At 44.3% G+C, this 26,209-nt stretch overlaps 1 protein-coding gene across 2 annotated transcripts in view; it reads left to right on the top strand.

The window, feature by feature from the left end:
* USP8 (ubiquitin specific peptidase 8) overlaps nt 1–26,209 on the top strand; it is a 1,053,131-nt gene that overhangs the window by 742,603 nt on the left and 284,319 nt on the right. For both annotated transcript variants that reach the window (XM_069624966.1, XM_069624967.1), the window contains 2 exons: nt 8,780–8,992; nt 9,772–9,982. In XM_069624966.1, the coding sequence (XP_069481067.1) occupies nt 8,780–8,992; nt 9,772–9,982 (424 nt within the window). The remainder of the gene's footprint in view (nt 1–8,779; nt 8,993–9,771; nt 9,983–26,209) is intronic.

Raw genomic sequence — 26,209 nt, 5'->3', positions numbered from 1 at the left:
TCAAAGGAGAATCTTTTTGGCAACCATGGCCGGAGATAATGGTAGTGAAGGACGCCTCACTCACAGGGTGGAGAGCCCACACCAACAATCTTACAATCACTGGTCGTTGGTCTCCATCGGAGTCCAAACTGCACATCAGCCTTTTGTAGCTGAGGGCAATCAGACTAGCTCTGAAAGCCTTTCAGCCCTCTGTACAGGGAAAGAATGTCCTGACAATGATGGACAACACAGTGGCCATGTACTACCTCAACAAGAGAGGAGGTGTCGTATCACTACCACTGTGCAGAGAAGCAATGCAGCTCTGGTTCTGGGCAATACAAGAAAGAATCTCTCTGTCGGCAGTTCACCTAGCCGGAGAGCAGAACACGGTGGTGGACGCTATGAGCAGGCAGAGCATAGTGTCCCACGAGTGGGAACTATCTCAGGAAGTCCTTCAAGAGATCTTCACCCTTTGGGGAACCCCTCAAGTGGATCTTTCCGCAGACAGGGTCAACCGTAAGTGCAATCAGTACTGCAAGAGGAGCTCTAGGAGACGCGTTCGTGGTGGACTTGGACTGGAAATTTCCACTGCTCTACGCATTTCCTCCAGTCTCCGTTATTCCTCAAGTAATCAGGAGGTTGAGAAAGTTCGGGGAAACCATGATCCTAATTGCCCCCGATTTGGCCAGGAGAACGTGGTACCCGGACCTTCTAGACCTGTCCATCTGCCCTCCAATACGTCTTTCACAAAGAGAGGTTCTCCTCTCACAAGAGGAAGGTTGGGTTCTCCATCCAGAGGTATAAACACTCAGCTTTCACGCTTGGCTTCGGAGAGGCTGAGATATAAGGATTGGCACCTCCCGGACGACATAATGGAAATGTTGCTTTCGGCCTGAAGATCAAGCAACAAAGTCCTTGTACCAGTGTCGTTGGAACAAGTTCAGTAACTGGTGCAGGGACAAGAATGTGGATCCATTTCTATGTAATACTCCTATGGTACTCTTTCCTGTTACACTTGGCCAATTTGTGGCTCCAAGTTGGCACTATAAAGGGATACTTAGCGGCACTAAGGTAATCTATTTTAAAATGCCCTTTGTTATTCAATTCCTGAAAAGGCTGACAAATGTATATCCTCCAACACCTTTTCAGGTACCCGTCTGGGATCTAAATTTAGTCCAAAGGTTTCTCACATGTATACCTTTTGAACCATTACATTATTGCCCGTTAAGGCTTCTTACTTTAAAAACAATTCTGCTAATAGCAACTACATCAGCCTGCAGGGTGAGTTGCAGGTGCTGTCTTGTAAGCCTCCTCACACAATTTTCCATAAGGACTTAGTCAAACCCTCTTTCTTACCAAAAATAGTCTGACTTCCACCTGTCACAGAAAATTACGTTGCCTTCTTTCTACCCTCCTCCGCATGCAAGTAAGGAGGAAGAAAGATTACACAGACTGGACCCAAAAAGGGCTCTCAGTTTCTAGATCTATAAATAACCTATCATATCATATCTCCAGATTGGTTAAATTCCAACAATCTGACCAGCTTTTTGTTGAATATACCGGTCACAAATTGGGTCGAGCGGTATCAAAACAAACACTATCCAGATGGATAATATTGACAATCTCTGAATATTATAAATTGGCTGGAAAAGAGCCCCCAGATGGACTAAGGGCTCATTCAACTAGGGGCATGGCGACTTCAACGGCTCTTCAGAGGGATATCCCAGTGCAGGACTTTTGGGCAGCAGGCACTTGGTCGTCTATACATTCCTTCGCGAAACATTATTGCCTGGATTCAACATAATTTTAAGGGGTCTTTTTGCAAAAGCAGTCCTACACGCAGTGCATTACTAACTTCTTTTATCTGATACTCCCTCCTTCAAATTCATACTTCTATGGGAGCCTATCTAAGATGAGGAATACGTGGGAGGACACGATCCATTCGAAGAACAAGTTACTTACCAACTGTAACATCCTTTCGATTGGAAGTTCCTCCCACATATTCCTCATTGACCCTCCCAGCCTACCTCACCGTACAGTTTACGCCAGTTGCACTCCAAAATCCTTCAGAGCCAAAGGTCAATAAAAGCCTGGTCACCTGATGCGGCAAATAAAGTCATAAAAACAGAACTGAAGCTAACGGGCGCGGCTCGAGCCCTTTAAACTACGGATGATGTTGATGATCGAAGGCGGCCCTTGAGGTCACTGCCTCGAGCACAGCGCCCTCTGGTGAAAAATTTCAGAAGCAGCAAGCTGGAAGATAGAATATCTAAGATGAGGAATATGTGGGAGGAACATCAATCGAAAGAACGTTACAGTTGGTAAATGACTTGTTCTTTTAACTTGTGATTATCACTATTGTGAATGAATAGTTTTACTATGTTTGAATTTGTGTATGGTCAAATGATGGAAAGGAATAAGAACTGTTTGTTTATTAAATAACATTTTTGAAAAAGTTTTGCTAGAGCTATATACAAATAAAAATTAAATTAAAAGAAGTAGTAAGATGCGATTGAGGGCATCTTTAAGATCAGAAAAGCCTAAATAAGGGGCTGGTATTATTTGGTTCCCTGTGCCTCGGCCTCGGTTTCCTTATCCTCAGGAATTTCGGACCCTCTGGTACAAGCTTCCGCTACCACTCTTGTTAATGTTATAGGTCCAGTTTTTTCATCCATGGATGTTCAGAGTGGGAGGCGTATGTTGCTCTAGACAGACTTGATCATCCAAGAATTTGTTTGTTTGCATTCCCCTCCTACCCCCAGCCCTCTCCTTGATTGATTCCATGTGTTTTCTTCTGTTACACAAATACCTGCTCCCTGTCTCCCTCCTCTACATTCTCTCTTATCGCCCCACTTTCTCAAGCTATCAATGTCTTTTTTGACTTACGCCTCACAAACCTAGGCTTGCCTTGTACCTTAACCATATTAATCCAGTTGAGTGTTGTAATACGTTTCAATAACTACTTTGCTTAATGACTGCAAGTTTGTGGCTCTTTACCAGTTTTTCTGCAATTACACAACCTATTTTATATTTTTGGGAAATTGTAGACGTTTTGGGCATGTTGTGGGTTTGATTTTGATAACAGTGCCACAAATATTTTTACAAATACTAAAGCCCCATTTGCGTGAGTAATTACTTAAAATCTATTAAGAAGAAATTAAAGTATTGTTTTTTTTGCAAAATATAGAGCGTTTTACAGCTTAGAACTGCGAGTCCAGTATGTTAAATAGACTGGAAGCAGCCACAAAAGACCAGATATGGCAACAGGCACCACATTTTTTAAAAAAGCCTTTAAAAGGTGTTTAAATGAATTTTGACATAAAAATAGCGATTTAATACTTTTAACTCAAGTAAATTGGCAAATGCAGGGAAATTAAACTGGTGGAATTTGACACTTCTTTTATTTTAAGGTCTGGATCTCTTCTGCTCTACTGGAAACTAATTTGCATGGCACGCAAGCGAATGTGGCTTTGGTGGTTTCCCAGCAGCTTGCCCCTCTAGAAATAGATCATGTGTTTTACAAGAACTTCAAGCATGTTCTGGCTAGAACTCTAGAAGGTTAAAGTGCCATGGTTAAATATTAAGAAGGCCAAATGAGCCTTCTATTCAATTATGGTAAATACAGTTGCATAGCTTTTATTGCAGCGCTTGCATATTTTAAAAATAAATACACCTACGAAGAGAGTTTTGGATATTTATTCTGCTCTCTTTCCACCCCTCTCAAGAAAACAGATTGGTGTGCTGTCCCCCAAAAAGGCTTTACTTTTCAACATGACTTTAAAACATTTTCTCTGAAAACAAAGCTGTGTTGACCTTCAGCATTTCATTTTATGCTACGGGTTTTGTTAGCATTACTCCTAAACTAGGCTGTTCCATTACCACCTTACCTTTCTCTTCTGCATTCATGTTAGGCAGATAGGTGCCTACATAACCTTGGTGCAAAGAGGGTCTTGGGCCATTACATCACAAGAACGGGCCATTATATCTCAAGAACTGCAGAATATACAATGGGCAGGCAGTTTTGGTTCTGTGTGAAAATGTCACCTGGGGAAAAGTCGCCAGGTTGGCCATTTCTTTTTTCTTTCCCTGCACCCCTAAAAGGCTTCCTCCACGTATTCTATGAATGATATTAATTACTATTATATACTCCAATCCTACAATATTTGGGGAAAGTGCTTTCTTTTCTTAGCAGTTCAAATTTGGGGAAATGTTGCACCCTGTTGACCTTTTCCCATGCGACTTTATCACTGGATACCACCGTTTTTTGTAAGTTGATAAAAGTTTTACAAAAGGCTTAAAAGTTTAAAACCCTACTTTTATAATGGATCAGGGCTTGCTCTATAGCACTGCAAATAAGCCCCTTTACAGGAAGGAATTATTGCTAATTTCATCAGACATTAAGCCTCAAACTGTGTCTTTCATGAGTTCATATACAGGAGATCTCTAGGGTGTTTATTTGTCTACACTGTATACAGTCTCTAAGCACTGTCATGGGCCAGAAATCAAAAAGACAACTTGAAGCCTAGTGTATCTAGTCCAGAAAGATTTATTTTATAAACAAAAAGTGCCAAGGGTTTAGGGGAGACTGCAAAGAAGGTTACAGGGAACTTGAAGGAAACAATGGTGTGCATATTTGCCTCGCTCAAGGATCGTAGTCCATCAGTATTTCCGTCTCTCCGGAACCTTACCTGGTGGTCAAGAGTCATTCAGTTTTGGGGTTTTCAGTGCCCCAGTACTTCTTTCTTGGCTTTGGTTGATGGCAAACTTGGTCTTTCGTTGGAATGGTCAGGATGTCACTCTCCTTTCCAGAACTGTCCACTACCTCTGGTTTGTTGGGTCCCTGAGCTATGAACTAGGTTGCCAAGCATTTATGATATATAACCAGAGTTCTCTGGGGCTGGGAAAGACCAAGCTCCATTGGCCGTGTCCGCAAGCACAGAGCAGGTTTCTTACCAGGCTCATGTCCCTGCTCTTATGCACCTTTTCCTTCCCCTCACCGCTCTCTTCCTCTGTCCTTACTGTTATCTAATTCCGCCACTCATCTCTAGTTTTACCCTACTATCCTCCACTGATTGTCGAGGTTCACCTTGATGGTCTATCAATCCTCTGAGTCACTCCTCTTCTCTACTCACTTGCAACCTCCTTATTGTATCTCCCTTGTGTCCTTCCACTTGCTGTGCTCCCTTATTCTCCTCCTCTCTGCCTCCCACTTATTCTGCTCCACCAGCGACTGATTTCTTCCAACCTTTTTCTGTACCACCCTCTTCCCCTCCCCCTCCACCTATGCCGCTTCTCCCTATCCCCCTCCCTTCCTTCCCCCTATTCTCTCCTCATTATTCTGCAGGGCCACATCTTCTTTTTACCGATATGCGATCTCTCTCCCTTGCTAGCCCTCCAACTTCTAACTCCCACATCCTCTGCTACCTACTACAAAGCTGCATGCTTGTATGAACCCGCCCACAGGGCAGAAGTTAGGAGGTTTTATAAACGTCCTATCTGTGATGAGACTTTAAAAGGCCCACCTTGGATGAACAGGGGGACGCCCCTTAGGTTTAGCTTGAACTACCCAAAGGTTTGGTAGCAATGGCTGAGCAGCTAGGCTTCATGTAGGAGGGATGAGGGCTGTAGTGAGGCACACTATACTCGGAGCATACACTTAGTTCAAGGAAACACACACTAGAAGTTATATAGAAATAAGCATTTATTTTATATACACTAGTGTGTGTAACTTTTAAGTAAGGTAAGTACTACCACACAGTAGCATTAAATACAGAATGTATAAGCAATTGCAAAAGGATAAAAGATACTGTAGAACACTTTCAAAGTAACACAAAAGTGGTAGAAACAAACAGGTATGTAAACTGTAGACCAACTTGTACACTTTAGTTAACCCTTGCTTAACCAAATCTTATGTAGTAAAGCCCTATTCTAAGTGATTCTCACAGAGTTGAGCAGGGTACACTGGGGATCCACTGACCAAGGGCCAAAGAAGGAAAGCAGGTAAGCAGCAAACAAAGCAGTCTATGAAGAGTTCTTCAGGTTTACAGATCAGTAGCAGATGATTTCTTTGGGGGAAAGAGCACATTGGGTTGTCCACCCCAATGTAGCTCAATGTAGGCCTAGGTGGGGATGCAAGTAACAGCTTAACTGCAACCCTGCGAAGCACAGGAACAACAAAGCAGGTCCCAGGTAAGTACCAGGGGGCGAACAGTACCTTATTAGTGAAGACGCTTGTGCAGCAGGACGGTCCCCAAGGAGAGGCGACAGTAGACCCCGGTTCGGGCTTCTTGGTCTTTTCAGGAGCGGTATGCAGTCTCTGGAGTTCCAGGAGGGTGCCTGCAAAGTTTCAGGCGAAACCACGCTTTGGATGAATTTGCACTGCAAAATGGCACAGGGTATTGGGGAATTGTGGGCTGTGAAGGTTGCAGCCTTCCAGGGAGGGCACAAAATGCAATTTGGCTTGGGACTAGTTAGGCCCACCAGTCCAAGGGAGGAAGTTGTCTGCTTCAGGGCTTCCTTGTCACTCAGAGGTTAATGTCAGGACGGCTCTTGCGGTCACTAGACGTGGCTACGGATGTGCTTCTGTATTGTTGTTCTTTGGATCTTCCGTTCCAGTGGTCGACTCTGACCCTCATCTTGTATGCAGGAAAACTGGCTGAGCCCACCAATCACCAGACATGCATTCATTCAAACCTGGGGGGTGGCTGTCCAATGGATTCAGCAAGCCTCCCAGTACAAACTGGTTCCAGGCAGCCACACTGCAGGACAAAGACTAGGGGAGTTTTGGTCACCTTGCCCACTACCTATCCTTTCAGGCACTGAGAGCCTTGGCAGCCTTTCCAAGGGAAATCCGCCAAGGACAAAAGACCCATCAGGACCTCTCCCACCCAGGCGGGTACAAGAAGGCTCAAGTAAGAACACGTCATCATGAACAGGGCTTAGAAAAGTACAGACACCATTTCAGGGAAATGCTGACCCCTATGTCCCTTACTGCAGCTGCAAAGGCAGCCTGCGACAATAGTTCACAAACATTTGTACAAAAAGCAACACTGCCACCAGCCTGTCAGATGAACTTGTAATAGTAAATAAAAGTAACTAGAAAAATGAGAAAAGGAAGGCAATGTTTCCCCTCAGCACTCCACATAAGGTTGTGGTGTGCTGATCTCACAAAATAAATTACAGGAGGGACAAAAGGGTGTCCTCCTGCCAACTTGTGTTAACACAGGTAAAGTAAAAATGGAAAGGTCAAGGAGCTCCCAGCAATACTGCACCTGAAGTAATAACATGTAGATGCTAAAAAAACATGTAGGAAAGCATTACTCCATTACAAAATAACAAAATAGAGGTAAAAATGGTTCCCAAGATTACCTCCTTGTGTCAAATTAGCACAGGGTTTGGCCATCCTGCTATGAATGTCTTTCTCAGCCGATCAGAGTGTTGTTCCATGTTCACAACCACTCCTCAAATTCCATTTCAGGTGTTTGTTCCCTTATGGCGCTGCTGTGTTCCGTTCCTGCAGCTCTGAGCACACATGGCGGGAACGTATTGTTGCTGTTCCTTGTTGACAACTGCAAGCTTTGAGATTCAATGCCCACAGGTTCGCACAGGAATGATGGCAGTAGTCTGACATTTCAGTTTACTGAACCATTGAAGAATGTCCATGTCTGTGCATCTGTGGGGACCTGTAGTTTTTCTATGAGAGGATCCCATAAATGCAGTTCCAGTAATGTCCTTCTCACATGGGCCGTTGTTCTCGAGGCACAGTGACACCTAGAGGGACCTGGTCACAGGGCTGGTAGAAACACATTACTAGAGCTCCAAGAGATCAGGCAAATGGTAGTGGAGCGCGGTATAAATCCCAGTTAGCTAACATAACATAACACAACACATTACGGACATGACATTGTTTGCTATTACCCAAACCCTGGGGTGGGTTAAAGTATCCTTCAAACACTAGGGGGTTTGCTCGCTATGGCTGTTCTGCTTGCACATGAAAGTTTAGGTAGCTCTGCAATGTTGTCATATCGGGATGACTCGTGGCCCTGGATGTGGTCTGGGTTTTTCTGGCACTGTTAACCATTTTTCACTAATCTCAAGTTTAGGTGATTGGTATAATTCATGATAGGAAGTAGCTTGTTTGTATTTGTAATAAGCGCATCGTGCATAGTCAGACTACCAAAGACTCAGACTACCAAAGGGCCTGATGTCTAGAAAAACTGATGTAGGGGGCACAGATAGTTAAACAAATATAAGAATGACAAAGAAGGAATTGCAGATGCACATCTCATTCTGGGATGTTACACTTTGATCCCTTTGATGCTAGTATCTGGGAAAAGGGATCACTTTTCTATTTTGGTCCTTGGGCCTGTTGACAGACATCAAGTAAGCGACAGCATTTTATTGGCACAGTTAGATAAACATGCTCATTGAAGCATTTTTCCTGTCCTATATTATCTGCAATTAAGATGTTCGAAAACCAGCATAAAGTTAACTAGCTTAAACGTTTTGAGATGAGATTGCGGAGTCTATAGCATCCAAATGAAACAAAGTAAACTACTCTTCTCATTGATGCTTTTCCTCTAAAGCTTCTTTGTCTCTTGAAACATTCCCAGATTGTAGACAGGACTGTTACATTGTTCTTCTCTGGCTCTCGGTATCACCACACTACATTATTGTCACATTTGTGCAATCAGCCAGTGACTGTATGTTCTCTCTGTTCATTGAAACAAACGTACAATGTGGTTTGTTCCTATTCTGTTGAAAATAAAACATAGACTGAAACTTATTTGCTTTCTTTCAGACCTACAATTCAACACAAAACTGAAATCTCCAGACTATCTGCAAATAGGATTCACAATCTGAACCCTGTGTTTGGTGGAGCGGGACCAGCACTGACGGGACTTCGAAATTTGGGAAACACCTGCTACATGAACTCTGTGTTACAAAGCCTTTGTAATACGCCATTTTTATCAGAATATTTTCATAAAAACTGTTATGAAAAGGACATTAATAGGTAACAACTGAGTGTTACATAGTGCTTTGTGATCCCACTTTTAACTGTGTTTAAAAAAATGTTTAAGTGTTATGTTAAAGGCTTTTATTGTTAAATGAAAGCAAGGTTCTCCATCATTAAACAATAAATATCCTTGCCTATGAGTGGGTCATTTCTTAAAATAAATATAAACACTTATTGCACTAGTACTTTACTTTCTGGATGTGTATTTTGGTGTTAAAATTGATCTTCTACTTCTTCAAACATTTTCATAAGAGAGGGATGGCGAATACAAAGCTATAGAGTGTTACTCTAGTTTCTGATCTCCATCACTACGGTTTACCTCGAGGACCCAACGGACTGTAGTGATGACCTCTTCCTCTGTTAATATACAGCATATTGCATATATAACAACCACCTACCACTATAGAAGCTTCCTACACATTTAATGGCACAGGACAACTGCCATGTTTCCAAGAACTGAAAACAATTTGACTATACTTAACAAATAAAGTGAAATGGATATTTGAAGATTACTCCTCATCAATCCTGACATTTTAGGTCAGTGGATTAAATAGGTTGTTATGGCATATACCTTTTTCCACTGATACATTTGATAGTAAGGTATTACATATTCTTATATTATGGTGTATGCTTAAAGGGTGGTACACTTTACACTGTTGGATGGGCATTATTTGGAGTGTCTTGCATAGGACAATTACTCTTAACAGTTTGAGTTCAGCATTAACCTTGTAACATTTTTCTTAATCTTCAAATAAATAAAATCATTTTTATCGTAGGTCTAACGTGTTGGGACATAAAGGTGAGGTGGCCGAAGAATTTGCTGTGATAATGAAAGCTCTGTGGACCGGACAGTACAGATATATTAGTCCAAGAGATTTTAAAATTACAATTGGAAAAATCAATGATCAATTTGCTGGAAATACCCAGCAGGATTCCCAGGAATTTCTCTTATTTTTAATGGACGGGCTTCATGAAGATCTTAATAAGGTAAGGACATGTTACAGCAAATGGTCTCCCCATGAACATGTTAAATGGAATATGATTGTTCTCCTGCATAGTGAGTGCACAGATGCTGCATATGTCTGAGCCAGGGTCCATTTAGAATTGGGCATCGTACCCTATCCTCTAGTGCAGTGGTCTGCAACCTTTGGCTTGGCAGATGTTTTGGACTACAATTCCCATCAACCCTAGCCAGCAAAGACCTGTTCTCGAAATCGAAAAAGGGACTTCGACTGGGTGTGTGTATAATACTAGCCCTACTGTGATGTGTACTGTACCCATGGTCCTTCCTGCGTCGAGGTCCTCAGATTGTTCTCCACCATAGTGGTAGTTTTTCGCGGCGCTCTAGCTAAAGTTATTACCAGTTGCCAAGACTTCTTCATCTTTAACTGTATCCTATTGTTACTTATCGTTCATTTTTCGATGCTCCTTGATCGACCCATCCACAAAGCTCCAAGAAACTCCAGACGTCCAGGAAGCCATGAACTTTCTTGACAGACAACAGTCTTGCTTCGGCCTATGCAGTAGGGAGAGTGGAGGGGATAACACTTCTTAAATTTCACTTACAGAATGCCTTCAATTGCATTTCACTTTAATCTCTGTTATGTCTCACTGTCTTACGGCTCTTATTATGGAGAAGACTTTGTTTAAATTATGCCTTTCTTGCAACTGAAAGTTCCTCTGGAAGAACACACACAATGTGTGTAACCACTGCCTCCCTCGGGACCACCAGCAAACTAGGTACAAAGCATTTAAGCACTTTCGGCCAAAACGCCTTAAGGACCGATGGTCGGAGCGCTAGGCAGTGTACACGATACAGGCTGAAGCATCGTCAGAGTACCCTGCTGGCGTGGAGGGATCCGAGGCTGAACAGGACCGCGCCGGGGCCAAAAGTGATGTCGGAGAGACGTCCGACCGGGAGACTGAAGTCTGCCGTATGCCCCGTCCCAAAGCTGCGAAAGGCAGGCGTCCCGTACTGCTATGGAGGGATCCTCTGGTGACAGCGACTCGCACATTAAACTCTCAAAGGTGTAGTGGCCTACAAGGCAATGACACATAAGCACAAACATAAACTTAATACACACTCGGCTCATGTTTCAGTGAATTTGTCGAAAAGTGGCAAATTGGCTGCAGAACCTAGCCTTTCAGCAGGCGGCTCAGCGCCTCAGAAAACCTCTGCGCCTCGTACTCGCACTCCGATGCACATTCTGTAACAAACACAGAGCAAGAGTGGTTCCATGCCTAACCTTCCAGCTCAACCACCTATCTAGGAGCAGCTGCCAAAACAGTCTGTTTCGATAAATATTGAAACGCAAGGATCAGATTATACAGGTGCCACCTCTCCATTGTCTGAGGCACTACAGAGAGAAAGTCTGTCACACAGCAACAAGAGGAAATCGTTTTTCTTCTCCAGAATACCCAGTCTCGTGGTACCTAGACTAGAGAGAGGTTCGAACGCGCCATGGATAAAATGGCTAGATTTGTGTATTTATTAAACACCCTGTCAAACATAATCACATTTCTCAGGGAGAAGGGGAACCTCCGGGCCAAAGTTCCTAGGGTATAACAGACTGACCCATATAAGGGAGTCTGTAGTTGAGATAGATGTGGACGAGGATGAGGACGCCTTCTTAGAAGACAACGCTGGCACAGACTCTGATGACTATCCCATCCCCAGACATCACACAAGAGCCTGTATAAAACTCACACATTGATGACCAGCGGCTCTATAATGACATTATTAAGAGGGCAGCAGATTTTATTAAGATAGACACACAGGAGTCCAAGTAAGACACTGACTTTGTTGAGAACATTCTCAATGAGAAGAAACCAATAGGGCAATACATCCCTTTGGTACAGTCCGTCAGAAGACGTCTCCTACCTTCACTTTCTACTACCTTCACTTTCTACCCCCGCTCTTACTAGAGTAGTCAACCCATGCATAATAAAGCAATTTAAACCTGCACCCACAGACCCTCTCTTTATTAAGGGTCACTCAAAACCTGACTCCCTGGTAGTTACTACCACCTACAAAAGAGAGGGTAGCCCCCTAGCTACTTCTTAAGCACTGGATAAAGAGAGCATAAAAATATATGCTCTCAGTAAGAAAGTCGCAACTTCTGCTGCCTAAAGATACGTATTGCCAACAACTATACAACCCGCATAGCCGCTCTCTGCCCCAACTTTCAGTGCTATGCGGATGACACTCAGTTCATTTTCAGGCTCCTTTCAGCCACCTCTTCTCCTTCTCTCATCTCTGACCGTCTGTCAGCCATCCAGGAGTGGTGTGCCGCCAGTGATCTCTGCCTTAATGCCAGTAAGACAGAGATTCTCCTCATCGGCACACCAGCTCCCTCCCTTCCTGTCACTCTCTGGCCGGCCTCTCTTGGCCCTCTTCCTGCTCCCACCTGTGAGGCTAAAAGCCTCGGGGTCATATTCGCGCCACACTTTCCTTCTCTCGTCACATCTGACGTCTCTAAGAAGTCACACTACCAGCTGCACCTCCTCCGAGGTATTCTTCCTTTCCTCTCCTTCCCCCAGAGGCTCACTGTCTCTAGAGCTCTGGTTCTCTCTAGGCTGGACTATTGCAACAGCCTCTTTCTAAATCTACCTGCCTCTACTCTCCGCCCTTTGTAACTCATCCAATACAGGACTGCAAAACGTGTTCTTGGCCTCAAGCCCAGCGATCGCATCTCTCCAGGACTGAAATCTCTGCACTGGCTCCCAGTGGTGGCAAGGATTAAGTTCAAAACCCTCTGCATTGTCCACAAGGCCTTCTGGGGCCTCGGACCTCAATACCTTCAACTCTCTTCCTAAATATCTTCCTTCTCAAGCTCTTTGCTCATCAACCTCCATCTCCCTCAAGGTTAGTCGCTTCTCCAAGCAGCGATTTGGTGGTAGATCTTTCTTCTGCTGGGGCCTCCCTCTGGAACAGCCTCCCTGCCTCTCGGAAACTTTAGGAGAACCATCTCTGGTTCTGGAAGCACCTCAAGACCTTCTTCTTTGCTTCTGCTTTCTCTCCTCCTCTCCCCTTCAGATCTCCTGGCTGAATCTCAAACTGCACCAGTTCACCCGTCTACCCTCGGATCTTGGGCCCAGGTCCCAGCCACCAGATGCACACCTGCACTGCCCCCTGGCAACCTTTGCACTCAGACAGTTTTTGTATCCCTACAGCCCCTACTAGCACTTACCACCAGCTGGCTGCACTTCTATTTATTCTATTTATTTTTCTATATTTATTTCACTGTCATCCTATGTACTGCACTGCCCCTTCCCCTTTGCCCCTGCACTTTTACCCTTTCCCGCCTCCCCTGCACTTGCGCGGTCTCAAGATCACCTGGCCTAGTAGGATCGCTGTCTGTCTTCCCTGTGTTTCCCCTCCCTTGCATCGTCGCGCCTTGAAACACTTGTGTATAGGCGTGTTATAAATGCCATATCATATATCATATCATATCTTCTGGCCAGCTTCAATAGGACTCCATCGGATCAGGTGGAAGAGCAGGTTAGTGGCGTGCCATAGCCCTTGCACTCTCAGATCTTTAAAACCTTTGCTAAGGGCAAACAGACTGCTAATGCCATTATTAAAAACTCACTTGACCCTGCTGACACAGAAACTCAGGGTTCAAACCCAAAACCCAAGCTACGCTTATCAATATGCCCATAGAAAACAATGTTCTGTTTGAAAAACCAGTCGACAACGCTCTTGAAACCGCTAAGAAAAGAGCATGAGCAAATCTCTGATAAACCCTTCATGCAAAGGGGGTTTTATGGCAACCAGTGCACTTTTCGTGCACAGGGATTTCCAAGATCAGCCCAGTCCAGCTATTCCTCATGAGTGGGCATCAGAACATCGTGTGCCAATCAAGGAGGGCTGCTGAGTTCTTAATCCTCCTTCCAGAGGCAGTTCATGTAAGGGCATAGTAGGAGTAGAGGCCAAACATCTAGGGGTTTGGCTGCCCCTTCAAGAAATGACTCAGAGCTGCAGGTCCACTCCCATGTCACCACAGTATTGGGGGTGTCACATTTGCCACTTCACCCACGCATGGCAGGGGATCACAACGGACTAGTGAGTGCTAACAAATTTCAAGGATTGATATTGTATAGAGTAAAACAAAACATCACGCAGTCATTCTCTAAGTCACACAAAAATGTTCTAGAACATCAGAAGATCCCCCCCGGCAGAGATTGAGGCTCTACTAGAGAAAGGAGCCATAGAACTCATCTCTCTGTCGGAGGTAAACAAGGGTATTTATTCTGTGTACTTCCTTTTTCCAAAGAAAGACAAAACCAAACGCCCAGTGTTGGATCTAAGACCTGCAAGCACATATGTCACATATCAGAAGTTCACAAAGGTACTAGCTGTGGTGGCAGCGCACCTGCACAGATAATCAATTTCAGTGTACCCTTATCTAGATAACTGGCTCATAGTAGGAGGCACACCACAGATGTGTCAGCAGCACACACAGGAGAAAATAAACCTTCTGTTTCAACTAGTATTTTCCGTCAATGAGAAGAAAATTAAGTCTAATCTCAGCCAAGTCCAACAATTCCTAGGGGCATTTTTTCAGACAGAAGACACAAATCCCTTGTTATACAGCTAGTCGCCAGGTAACAATCAGAAAGGTGATGCGGCTTGTTCGTAAGATTGCATTATCTTTATTGTGCCATCATACCAAGAAGACACATCACTTCCTGACTGTTACCTGGTGACTGGCTTCAGGCATCATGCATTTTTATTTTGCCACATGCAAGGCTGCAGGTCCCTCCAATAAAATATTGGCTAGCTAAACAATGGTCTCAAGCAGAAGGAGAGTGGGACGATCTAGTGGTAGTTTTGCAGACTGTGGAAAATCGACGCAAATTCCACCAAATGTATTTATTTAGCCATAATATACATACAGCCACAGTTGGCTTTGTATATAACAATCATAAATTACAATAATTTACATACAAGTAAAAATAAAATAATATTCTTTCTCAGATCACGGTCAACACTAGGTTTAAAAATAATTACTACAATACTAATTCTTAAAACTACTATTTAGACTACTCGGTAGTAAATGTTAAAACTATTCAACATCCTACGCATAATTTACGCCACAGACATAAAGAATTATACATAACATTCTATAACATTTGTACTAGAAAGTTAATTTAAAACAAAGTTCCTTCAGATGTACTTCATAAAACCTCCAAACATATTGCATAAAATTTCATCATATGGTAAATCAACTGCATATCATTGCCCTCCATTATCTTGTGCCGTATAGTACTTATGTCGTCCATCTATTGGGTTATTTGACGCTTGTATGTACTCCCCCTCCCCCCTCAGTAGTTTAACACTCTTACAGTGACACATAATATTTTCTGCAGATTCAATGATCTCCTCACCACAAAGTCTACACCACCGATTAGACCGGGAAATACCAAATTTGGCACCCGTAATCTCTAACGCATCTGACATAGTGAATTTCACAAGCAGGTATTGTCTTATGGTCACACTATTTGGATAAGCCCCAATGTAATTAGAGTTCAAATGGATTGTGTCCTCCCACGTATTCCTCATCTTAGATATATATCCTTACCTTCAGCTTGCTGCTTCGGAAAAAGCTGAAGGTAAGGATATATCTATCTAAGAGGAGGAATACGTGGGAGGAACATCCAATCGAAAGAGCGTTACAGTTGGTAAGTAACTTGTTCTTCTCTGTTGGGTCCAACCAGTATTTGATAAAACCCCCACTGTCGGCATTAGTAGACAGGCGTGCCACATTACTTTCCTCACCCAAACCACATATTTGTTTTTTTAACCATCTTTTGAACATAGACTGGGGGCGCCTCACTTTATCTTGTTCAAGCTCAATCATCCATTTGTTATGTTTAACTCACATTACACCAAGTATTCCACATTTTTTGTAGTTACTGATATTCGTGTATGCCTGATCAACATTCTACATGATGGTACAGTTTTCCAGAAGCATAAAGTTTTGAAAACTCATCACTTGCCTGTACTCTATTATGTCTGCATTTTTCATCATGTTAAATTCAAGATGTAAGAATTCAGCTGACAAAGCTTTGAGCATTCTAAACCAAATGCGCAGAAATTTTGCCTCAAACCCAATCAACTCCGCTTTGAACTTAGAGCCCCATACTTCAATACCATATAAGATGCATGGAACAATCTTAGCACTGCATAACAGAAGGATAGTCTTAACAGAACCCCCTCCCTGCTTCCCACTAAAGTGACTCACAGTGTGTGTCATTTTCATACATTTTGTTTGGTTTGCTCCCATTTTGTCGTCCACTTCAGTTTATTATCAATGAGAACTCCCAAATATTTATACTACTCTGCTGTTTCAACCACTTTTTGCTCTAGTCTCATGCTCATACGGTTCGATGGTTTGGTTTTTTCTTTACCCATAAATGCTACTATTTTAGTTTTAGCAATATTAATACGGAGACCGTCCTCACTAGCGTATGTGTCCAACATGTACAGTTTGGTCCAGAAGCAACAAATCATCTGCATACCACAGCCAGGTTATTTTCATTGTCCTAATCTTCATCGGACATGTCACTGTACTATCGATAACTTCCGTAAGATCAGCCAGGTACAAGTTGAATAGGGTAGCTGCTAGTATGCAATCCTGTTTTACACATCATCGTGGGGAGTTTGCTGGTTTTTCTGCCCTCCATCCAATCTTACTTGAACCGATGTGTTGTTTATAATAGCCGAATCATAGATAAAAGACCTGGAAGTATATTCTATGATTCAAGGTTATTCGTTAACCTTTTTCTTATAACTGTATTGACGGCTACGCTGAAGTCTATAAACGCGCCATAGACCGGTAATTGCTGCCTCTCCCACGTGTATTAAATAGCAGTCACTAAAATCGCAAGATTATGTAGTATGGATTATTTGGCTCGAAAGCCAGTCTGATTCATAGGCAAGATCTTGTTAAGTTATCCACTGGCTAAGTTCTTTCAGCAGGACTTTGGCATAGATCTTCGCAGGTATATTCAGCATAGCCAACATGCAGTAATTCACTGGATCTTGCCAGCATCCCTTCTTGTACACAGGTAGGATCAAACATTCTTTCCAGGTGTCTGGTATCTGGCCGCAATTGCATATACTAGTAAACAGGATATGTAGGGTGTGTTCCATGTACATGCGCTGGCATAAAGTCATTATAATGAGATGAAACCAAACTCAATAATCAGTGTTATTCCAAAATCAATACTGTAGTTGCCGACACATGTTTTGACCACATCAGTCTTTTTCAAGTCACTGTATCTGATCTATAATCCACATCATTTTTAAAACGACTGCATTCATTCATGTCGATGTCCATTTTGAAAAAAATAACCATTAGCAAAGATACATTGCATTAACAGGCAAAGCCACGTTACATACCAATGCACAATTCGGCAAATGGTCATGGGGAGACGAGGGAGTGCGGGGAGACAATATATAAATGGAAAATAGAGGGAGAAAAAAAAGAGGGGGAAAAAAACCAACACAATTTAATGTGTAAGAACCACCATCATAGTCTCGTCCAAAATAATAATTAAAATCATGTACTATATCTTATTATTTGTTCAACACTACGTACGGTTGCAGGTATTCATAGCTTACCTTTCATAGCTGAATTGAACACCAGTTGAGATGAAACTAACTAGGTCTTGGTAAACCGAATACACTTTTGAGGAGTTGACTCAAGTTACAAAGCACTTATCTAGTAACAAGACCTGTGCTGAACATCAAATCTGGATATTGTTCTTCAATTAGTGAATAATAAAACTGAATAATCAGAAAGATAACACAAGAAAAAGAACATAATGAGGTTGGTAGGGCATTGTATGCCAAACAATTAATAAGAATTTGGCAAAGTTTCCGTAATTCGCTCCATTCTTACACAATATTAAGGTTAATCTAGACCAATAGGCCCCATTGAATTTTTAGCCGATTTCTGATTGGTGAAGTCAAGTCTTGTTGCAAGTCAAGTGTCGCTGAAAAACACCACATAGAATGCTTAATTAGTAAGTGAGTTGTGTTTTTCAGTGCACAACTCGCACGGAATTCCCCTCCCGGTTTCTACAGGCAGCTGAGCGGATCAAAGGCTAAAGTGGCTGGTTGAGGAGGAGGCGACACTGAGGGTCAGAAGCTGAAAACGCAGAGAGGGGGCAAACGATGAATGAGCACTGAGTAGGTAAAGTGGTAACGGGGAAAGAGTAACAGGGGGTTGGTTGGGGTAAATGGGTTTAAGGATGAAGAGCGTCATAGTTTAAGGTATATGGACAAGGAGGGATCCATATGATAAGCCTTTGTAAAGAGACATTTAAGAAAGTTGTTGTTCTAAAGTCCAAGTGGACATAGGATACGAGCAGACCAAGGGTTGCTAAATAGAATGACTCACACTCCGATCAGAGTCATTTTTAGGGGCAGAGAGAGTAGCCACAAGGAGCGTTGGTGGAAATTTATGTTGGGCCGGCCAGTCTGTCTGTCTGTATATTGTATGTGGTAAAGAAATGATGAAATATTGAACGAAAAGTAATAGATTGTGGTAAAAGGCTGAAATTTGATTATTCATTTAGTTGACAGATGGTGTTCATTGAATAGGTAGATTGAAGAAGTGAAACATAGAGGTTTGGATCTGCGACGGTTGGTGCACACTCATATTGTATTATTTTTCTGAAAAGTATTTATCTGTGTAAAATAACGGTAAGTATTGACAGTAAATTGTGACTAGTGATGATGGAGTATGTTACTTTACTTTTACACTTGTGCAAACAGCTGCCAAAACACGCACCCAAGCTTAAGCAATACAGTGCAGAATGGGTTAATGGCATGTTCATGCCAAGGCCACAAGGGGGGATCACTGTCCAAAGCAGCAATTTTTCAACACATGATGACGTACTTGCATGTATTGTACATGGGGGGAAAAAAGCTAGAAAAGAGGTTAGCTAGCCTAGAGCTTTGGAAGATGTACCAGGAGGAAAAGGAAGACCTGCCTCCTGAAGACTGGATGCTTAACCAGTGTAAAGAGGGGGGTGTTTAGCCTTCTGCTCCGCCTACCGCAACTGAAGTAAATGGCGATAGTACGAAAGATGAAGAATTATATCCTTTAAGAGAACTTAAGGCAGCGACAGGGTACATCAATCCGACATATGAGCCGCCTGCATGTAGCAGCGACGAGAGTCCAGAAAAGACTCCAGAAAGGGATGTGATCACTAAAGTCCTACGGAACAAGGAGAGAAGTGACCGAACAAATACGTCCCTAGATATGGACCGAGAAATAAAAAGATGGAAAGGAGAGAAAGACAAAGCTGACAAGGTAGCGCTCATACAGAGCGAAGGGATGGGCGGTCAGATATTGCTCAAACTTGATGGAACGAGCATTGAGGAAGTAAGGCAAAGAGAAGCTCAGGATGAACAAGATAAAGACAGAATGAGAGGAACAATTGAAAGAAGACAAGGCTAAAGAAAGAGTAGACAAAGGCAGGAACAACTGTATCAAGATGAACAGTTGAGAAAGCAGAAGAGCAGAGAAAATATGATAATAAACTGATCAATCGAAGAATGAGACAAGCTAGAGAAGAGGAAGAACAGTAATTGAGAGATAAAAGAATGCAAAGACGCAGGGATGAAGAAGTGCATAGGGCAAACAAGAGAAGAAAGGTGAAAATATAGGAAGAGGAAAGGGTTAGGGAGGAAGCAAAGAAACTAAGAGAATTTGATGAAGAAATGGAACAAAAGAGAAGGCAGAGGGCACGTGACAGAAGGAGCTAATGGAACCTGGTCCAGTAGTGGCATGGGAGGACATAGAGGAATTCTTCCCGACACAAGAACCAATGCCAGGACCTTCTAGAGTAGATTTCCAAGATAATTTTGATATAGCTTTTGGAGACAGAATCGCAGAATCAAGAAGGCTTATCAAGAGATGAGGACAAAAAGTGAATCGAGAAACCAGTGGAAAGACGATCGATTTGAAGGTGCTCAGTCGCAAGGCAAAGAGAGGAGTCTGTTCAGCCTCGAGCACAGAGCCTTGTCTTTGGACTGACTGACTCTAAACAGAGACGAGAAAGAGGGAAGCCACATTAGTTGGGGACAAGATATGTCAGACGAAGACAGGGAAAACCTCCGTCCCTGGCGAGGAGGGCACTGGTGTATGTGGTCCCGAGGGGTGTTCTCAGACAGACAAGGAAGTGACATGGTCGGATCTGGACCTACCTAAATTGAGGAGGGGTGTCATGGCCATTGGGTGAAGGCCCAGGCCTTCCTCACCCTCAGGGTCCAAATGAACCCGGTCCTGGTGCCTCTGGCGCCAGGCTCCTAGAAAAGTGTGCTTTGCACAATCTGTGCCTAAGGCACGTGCATCAGGGCCGGGCGTGGCCATAGAATATCATTGAGAGGCACGTGCAAGAATCCCTGGGAGGGGCAAGGTGGAGCCACAAGGCGGGGCCAAAGGGAGGGGCCAGAGCCAGCCTATTTAAGGCCAGCCCAACCACATGCCCCCGCTTCGCGTTATTCTGCTTTGCAGTGTGACGCTTACCGCTGTTCCTCAGCTCGGTTCCTGTTACTCCACCTCTGAAGATCATCTTACCTTATCCCAGCCTCTCCATCGCTGAAGGCACATCTTACATTATCCCTGCCTCTCCATCGCTGAAGGCGCACCTTACCCGATTCCAGCCGCTCCATCGCTGTGCGCGCACCCTACCTGCTTTCCATCGCCATCGGAGTCAGGGCCTTTCCTCACCCGATCCGGATGTCCAGCGACGCAGGAACTCCTCTTCTTTTCTTCATCTTCGTGATATCTTCATCCGGGGCCGCAGATCGGCATTTGAGACTCCAGACTCTGCTCCACGCCGCCAGACCGCTTCTGCAAGGGAAAAAGAGCACAACAGGTTAGTAATCTTATAAATAACAAACACTTGGCTGCTCCATACCTGAGTTTAGAGCTCCATTATAATGGCCAATTTACCTGCTGATTTGAGAGCTCCATCATCTTAGGGAATCCCCTGAATCACTCCACGATTCCGATCTACCATCGTCACACCTATTCGGAAGAGAAGAGACATTGCAAGAATTATTTTATTATTTTACAATCAAGGCAAAAGACTCACTGCCAAAGACATTATAATAAACAAACAATAATAACAACAAAAGACTTACCTTCCAAGTGGATTGCTTGCAGCCAGTCTGGATCGCCACTTCCTCGGGCCAGTGAAGCAACTAGGTCTACTCTATGCGCCCCTGCTGAAGGAAGCAGGAAGAGCTCAGCATTACAAAACAGGCGAGCTTTCATGGGAAAAGTCTTGCGCACTACATTTTGGCACGAAAGAGTCGGGGGAGTTTGTGACACGCCCACGCCATTCTCATTGCATCTCATCTTCTCCTAGGGGCAAGACCAGCATCCAGAACAGTCTACACCGCAGCAGCTGGGGAAGATAGCCGACACAGAGGAGCCAAGTCGAGGGAGGGCTCCAACCGTGCCCCAACGCCCCCGCAGAGACTAGATGAGCATAACAGAACGCAAAGCCTCTCTGAATCTCTGCCTGGTTGTAATGGAAACCTCTGAAACCGACCAGTTAGCCCAGTTACTGGGCGAGCTGCGGGCTGAAGTGCATGCCTCAAGACAAGAGAATAATTCCTTGATAAGAGATCTAATAGTAGCCCGAGATCGGACGGATGAGTTGGCAAGGCAAATGCTCCAGGCACACGCAGGACAGGTTCTGTTACCCAGGGTTACACCAACTCCTTTGCCACCACCTTCACCTCCAGTGTAAGTGGTACTTCCGGGGGCAGTCCCACTAGCTCCTCCAGAGCGCTTCTTCAGCGACCCGAACAAATACGCTGTGTTCATAAACCAGCGCCGTCTCCACTTCTTGTGCCAACCTGGAGCCTTCCCCAATGACAGCGCAAGGGTGGCTTTTGTACTTTCCTATTTGGGAGACTGTGCAGCGGACTGGTCCAACCCATTAGTAACCCAGGATGATCCAATACTTCGGAACTTTGGGGAATGCCAACGGAAACTGGAAAAACTGTTTGCCAAGCACACCCAAGGGCAAGCGTTAGACAACAAATGACTTACTATCTCTTAGACAAGGGAGCCATGATTTATTGACTTACATTGCCACCTTCAACCGCTTCATAGCCCAGACTAATTGGCCAGAGGAGAAAAGGACCACACTTTTTTATCGGGGGCTACGGGGTGAGTTAAAAGATGTACTAGCTCTAGTGGTCAATCCGGCCGAGTGTTGCGTGCAATATATCAACCTGACGGTGCAATTGGACCATCGCTTACAAGACCGAAAAATGGACTGCACAAGGGCGGAAGGGAGGTCGGTTTACATGCGACCTTGGGACAATCAAGCCAAGGCTCAAGAAACTACCGAACATATGCAAATTGGGGGATTGCGGGCTCCCATTTCTAAGGCTGAGAGGGAAAAAAAGAGACAACACCTTTGTTTATATTGTGGAAAAGCTGGACATTCTTTGCGAGATTGCCCTATTAAACCCCCCAAGAAAATGGGTGGTGCCACGGAGAATGGTAACGGAGAAAAGGAACATAAGTCGGAAAACTCGGACGCCCGGCAAGTGTATGGGTCCACTTGTCGATCGGCATTAAGAATGTTGTACAGACCTCCTACCTGCTCATTCCGGTACTAAAAACCCACCACCAACAACCGGAGTCCATGCTCTAGAAGCCTACATAGACAGTGGTGCGTTGGGAAACTACATCAGTCAGGATTCGGCCGCACGGTTAGGCCTTCCACTTCAGCACAAACCACACTTGGAAAACGTCACTGCCGTAGATGGCTCGCAGCTGTCTTCTGGGCCAGTAATTCAACACACCGATAAGGTAATGCTGACATGTCAGGATGGTCATCGGGAAAGCATTTCGTTTGATCTTATAGGGGCCCCCAAGTTCCAGATGATCCTCGGAATGCCGTGGCTCGAAACCCATAACCCAAGGATTGATTGGCGCACAAGGAAGCTGACCTTCCCTCAAGAATGTGCAAAAAGCTGCTACCACAGGGACGGGAGGAAACTACAACTCGAGGGGAAACCCATCCTAGGAATTGTTGGTTCATTGCCTTCTGAATATCAAGATTTTCTAGACGTGTTCCAAAAGGAACAAGCTAATTCCCTGCCTACCCCACAGAACTTATTGTCATGACCACTGTGAGGGGGCACAAGTTGGCTCCCACCACAACCCTTAGGGCTTTAAAACCACTGCAAAAGGGCTCCTGAGCCAGTCCTGGCGCCTTTGGCACCAGGCTCATATGTAGGAAGGAAGGGCTGTTCAAACTAGTTCCCATTTATGTACATGGGCCTTTAAATCCAACATGGAAGCACCCACACAGTCTAGTTCTAAGAACCAAGCCATGCTGTCTAGTGTTTTGGGTGTGGCAGGCCTGGAACTACTTTCCCTGGTACTACTTTACCTGAGCTATATAAACCACACCGTGACTGCAGAACACGCTTCGTGTTATTCTGCAACCTGCAGCGTGACGCTCACCGTGTCCAGCTCCTGGTCTTCAGCATCTTCCTGTAATCCTGCAAGAACAAGATTATTCTGTTTTACCTGCGAAAACACCATCCAGCACTCAGCATCTCAACTGGGCTGCAATCTGTGGAAACCGAGAGAAGAAGAAACATCACTCACCTGTGAGTACTAGCTTAAGGACTTCTGGCGAACCGCTACGACAGCTGCTGTTCGAACATTGCAACCTACAATAACGAGAAAGGTAAAAAACCATATTTGAAGGTGCACTTCCAAAACATCGAATTCATCAGTCTTACCTGAATTCCATCGCTCTACGCCACGCTTCCATCCGGAGCACCACAGCAACATCTGCAAAGGAAAAGACACATATTCAGGTTCGCTTTCAATATTAAACAACCGCACAGTGCTGTACTTACCTTAACGGATTCCGGGGGCCTGTTTTTCATCGCGCTCTCATCCATTCGTAGCACCACAGCGGCCTGTGAGGAAAAGAAGAAGAAAACACAGGTTAGGTTTAAAAGACAATAAAGGCGCTGCGCTTCACGCTTTCTCTTACCTAGAAAACGTGCCGTGCCTCTCCATCCAGCACGCCATCATCAAGACCTTCACACCTGAAAAGGAGGAGATAAAGACATTAACGAATTACTGCCATAAACAGAACAAAGACTTAAAATTAACAAACCTACCTGCCTACCAGCAGATTCGGGGTCACAGCAGGCCTGGGCCCAAGGAAGGCATACTGCACCAGTGAAGCAACTCTGGCAGCTCGCCAACAAACGTCAAGCGCCCCTGCACAAGAAATAGAGGATGAATAGCTCACCCTACAAATAACTAGGGTGAGAAAAGAACCCACCCAGTGGGAAGGGAATCGGTCAGTGGGAGGTGGCAGATTCACCCATTAGAGACAGTTATCACAAATCCTCCCTTCTGTAGTTGCAGATTCATTATTCAGCACTGGGCAACTAACGCATCCAGGGTTCCAGATCTCCAAGCCTTCCAGATGCCCCTGGGGATATCAGGTGAGCGTATCACTTATGACTGCTAAATCGATCTGGTCCCAGGAGCACAAATTCCCTGCAGCAGAATCTACGCTCTGACTGAGCAAGAAAATCAGCACGTAAGAACATGCCTAGATCAGTACTTAGCTAATGGATTCATCCGCCTGTCCAAGTCCCCAGCCTCTTCAGCGCTCTTCTTCGTGCCAAAGAAGGAAGGGGACCTCAGAACTTGTATAGATTATAGGGCATTAAACCAGATTACCGTGAAGAATAGGTACCCTCTGCCGCTCATTCCCGAACTACTTTGGGGAGCTTACCATTTTGGTAAGAGTGAAAAAGGCGACGAGTGAAAGATGGCATTCCGTACCAAATACAGACTTTTCGAGTACCAGGTCATGCCCTTTGGGTTATGCAACACACCAGCAGCGTTCCAGTTCTTTATGAACAATGTACTCCACAAATTGTTGGACATCTGTGTCCTAGTTTACATTGACGACATCCTCATCTGTTCAGCATCCAAGAAAGAGCCGTGCATGTAAGAGCCGTGCTGGAGAAACTCTGCAAACATTGGTTGTTTGCTAAATTGGAAAAATGCTCTTTCCATGTTACGGAAGTCGAGTTTTTGGGCTTTATGCTTACCCCACGAGAGGTGAACATGGACACTCGTAAGGTGGAAGCTATTCTTCAGTGGCCATCCCTGACATCGATCAAGGGAGTGCAGAGCGTATTCGGGTTTGCCAATTTCTTTCGGCGATTCATCCCAGGGTTTTCCCAAATCGTTCATCCTATCACTTCTTTATTAAAAAAGAATAAGAAGTTTTATTGGTCTCCTGACGCCGAAAAAGCCTTCCTGGAATTGAAATCGGCTTTCACCTCCACATCCATCCTTTGACATCCCCGACCAGATCTACCCTATGTAGTAGCGTCTGATGCCTCCAGTGTGGCCATGGGGGCAGTGTTATCGTGAAAGGATCCGGACACGGGACAGTTACATCCCATAGCATTTTGGTCCCGTAAGTTTACAGCACCACAAAAGAACTATGCCATAATTGACAAAGAATTACTGCCGATCAAAGGAGCTTTTAAAACTTGGAGACACTACCTTCTAAGAGCTAGACATACTGTCACCGTTATCACGGATCACCGTAATCTGCAATATTTGAAAACTGCCATGGCCTAGTCTTCTCGTCAGCTTTGCTGGCCTCTTTTCTTCACGGAGTACGATTTTGTGATCACATACCGTCCTGGAGTGCGTAACGGAAAGGCAGACGCTCTGTCGCGAATGGGAGAGGATAAAGATGCATTTATATCATCAGATCCAGTACCCATCATTCCAGAAGAGCGAATTCAAAATCAGATCACAGTAACCGCCTGCTGGGAAGATTTGAAGATCGACCCCTAGTCTCAAATGCACCAAACCGCCCAACAAGAATGGTTAAACAAGGGGAGCCAGTACTCCATGGACAATTTACCCTATTTCCGGGAGAGACTGTACATCAAGGACAAAGAAACTCAAAACAAGAGTATTGCTAATTACCACAAGTCATTAGTGGAAGGACATCCCGGGATTACTAAGACACGAGCCAAAATCACAAAGAATTTTTGGTGGCCAACATGGAGAAAGGACGTGGTCCAGTTTATTACAACCTGCGGAGTTTGTGCACAACAGAAATCCCAAAAATCAAGTCCTGCAGGATTATTACGTCCACTGG

The sequence above is a fragment of the Ambystoma mexicanum genome, chromosome 11, assembly GCF_040938575.1.
Source record: "Ambystoma mexicanum isolate Mex_15411 chromosome 11, UKY_AmexF1_1, whole genome shotgun sequence".
NCBI lineage: Eukaryota > Metazoa > Chordata > Amphibia > Caudata > Ambystomatidae > Ambystoma > Ambystoma mexicanum.
The sequence above is the reverse complement of the archived record's forward strand: the minus strand, read 5'-3'. Positions and strand labels throughout refer to the sequence as shown.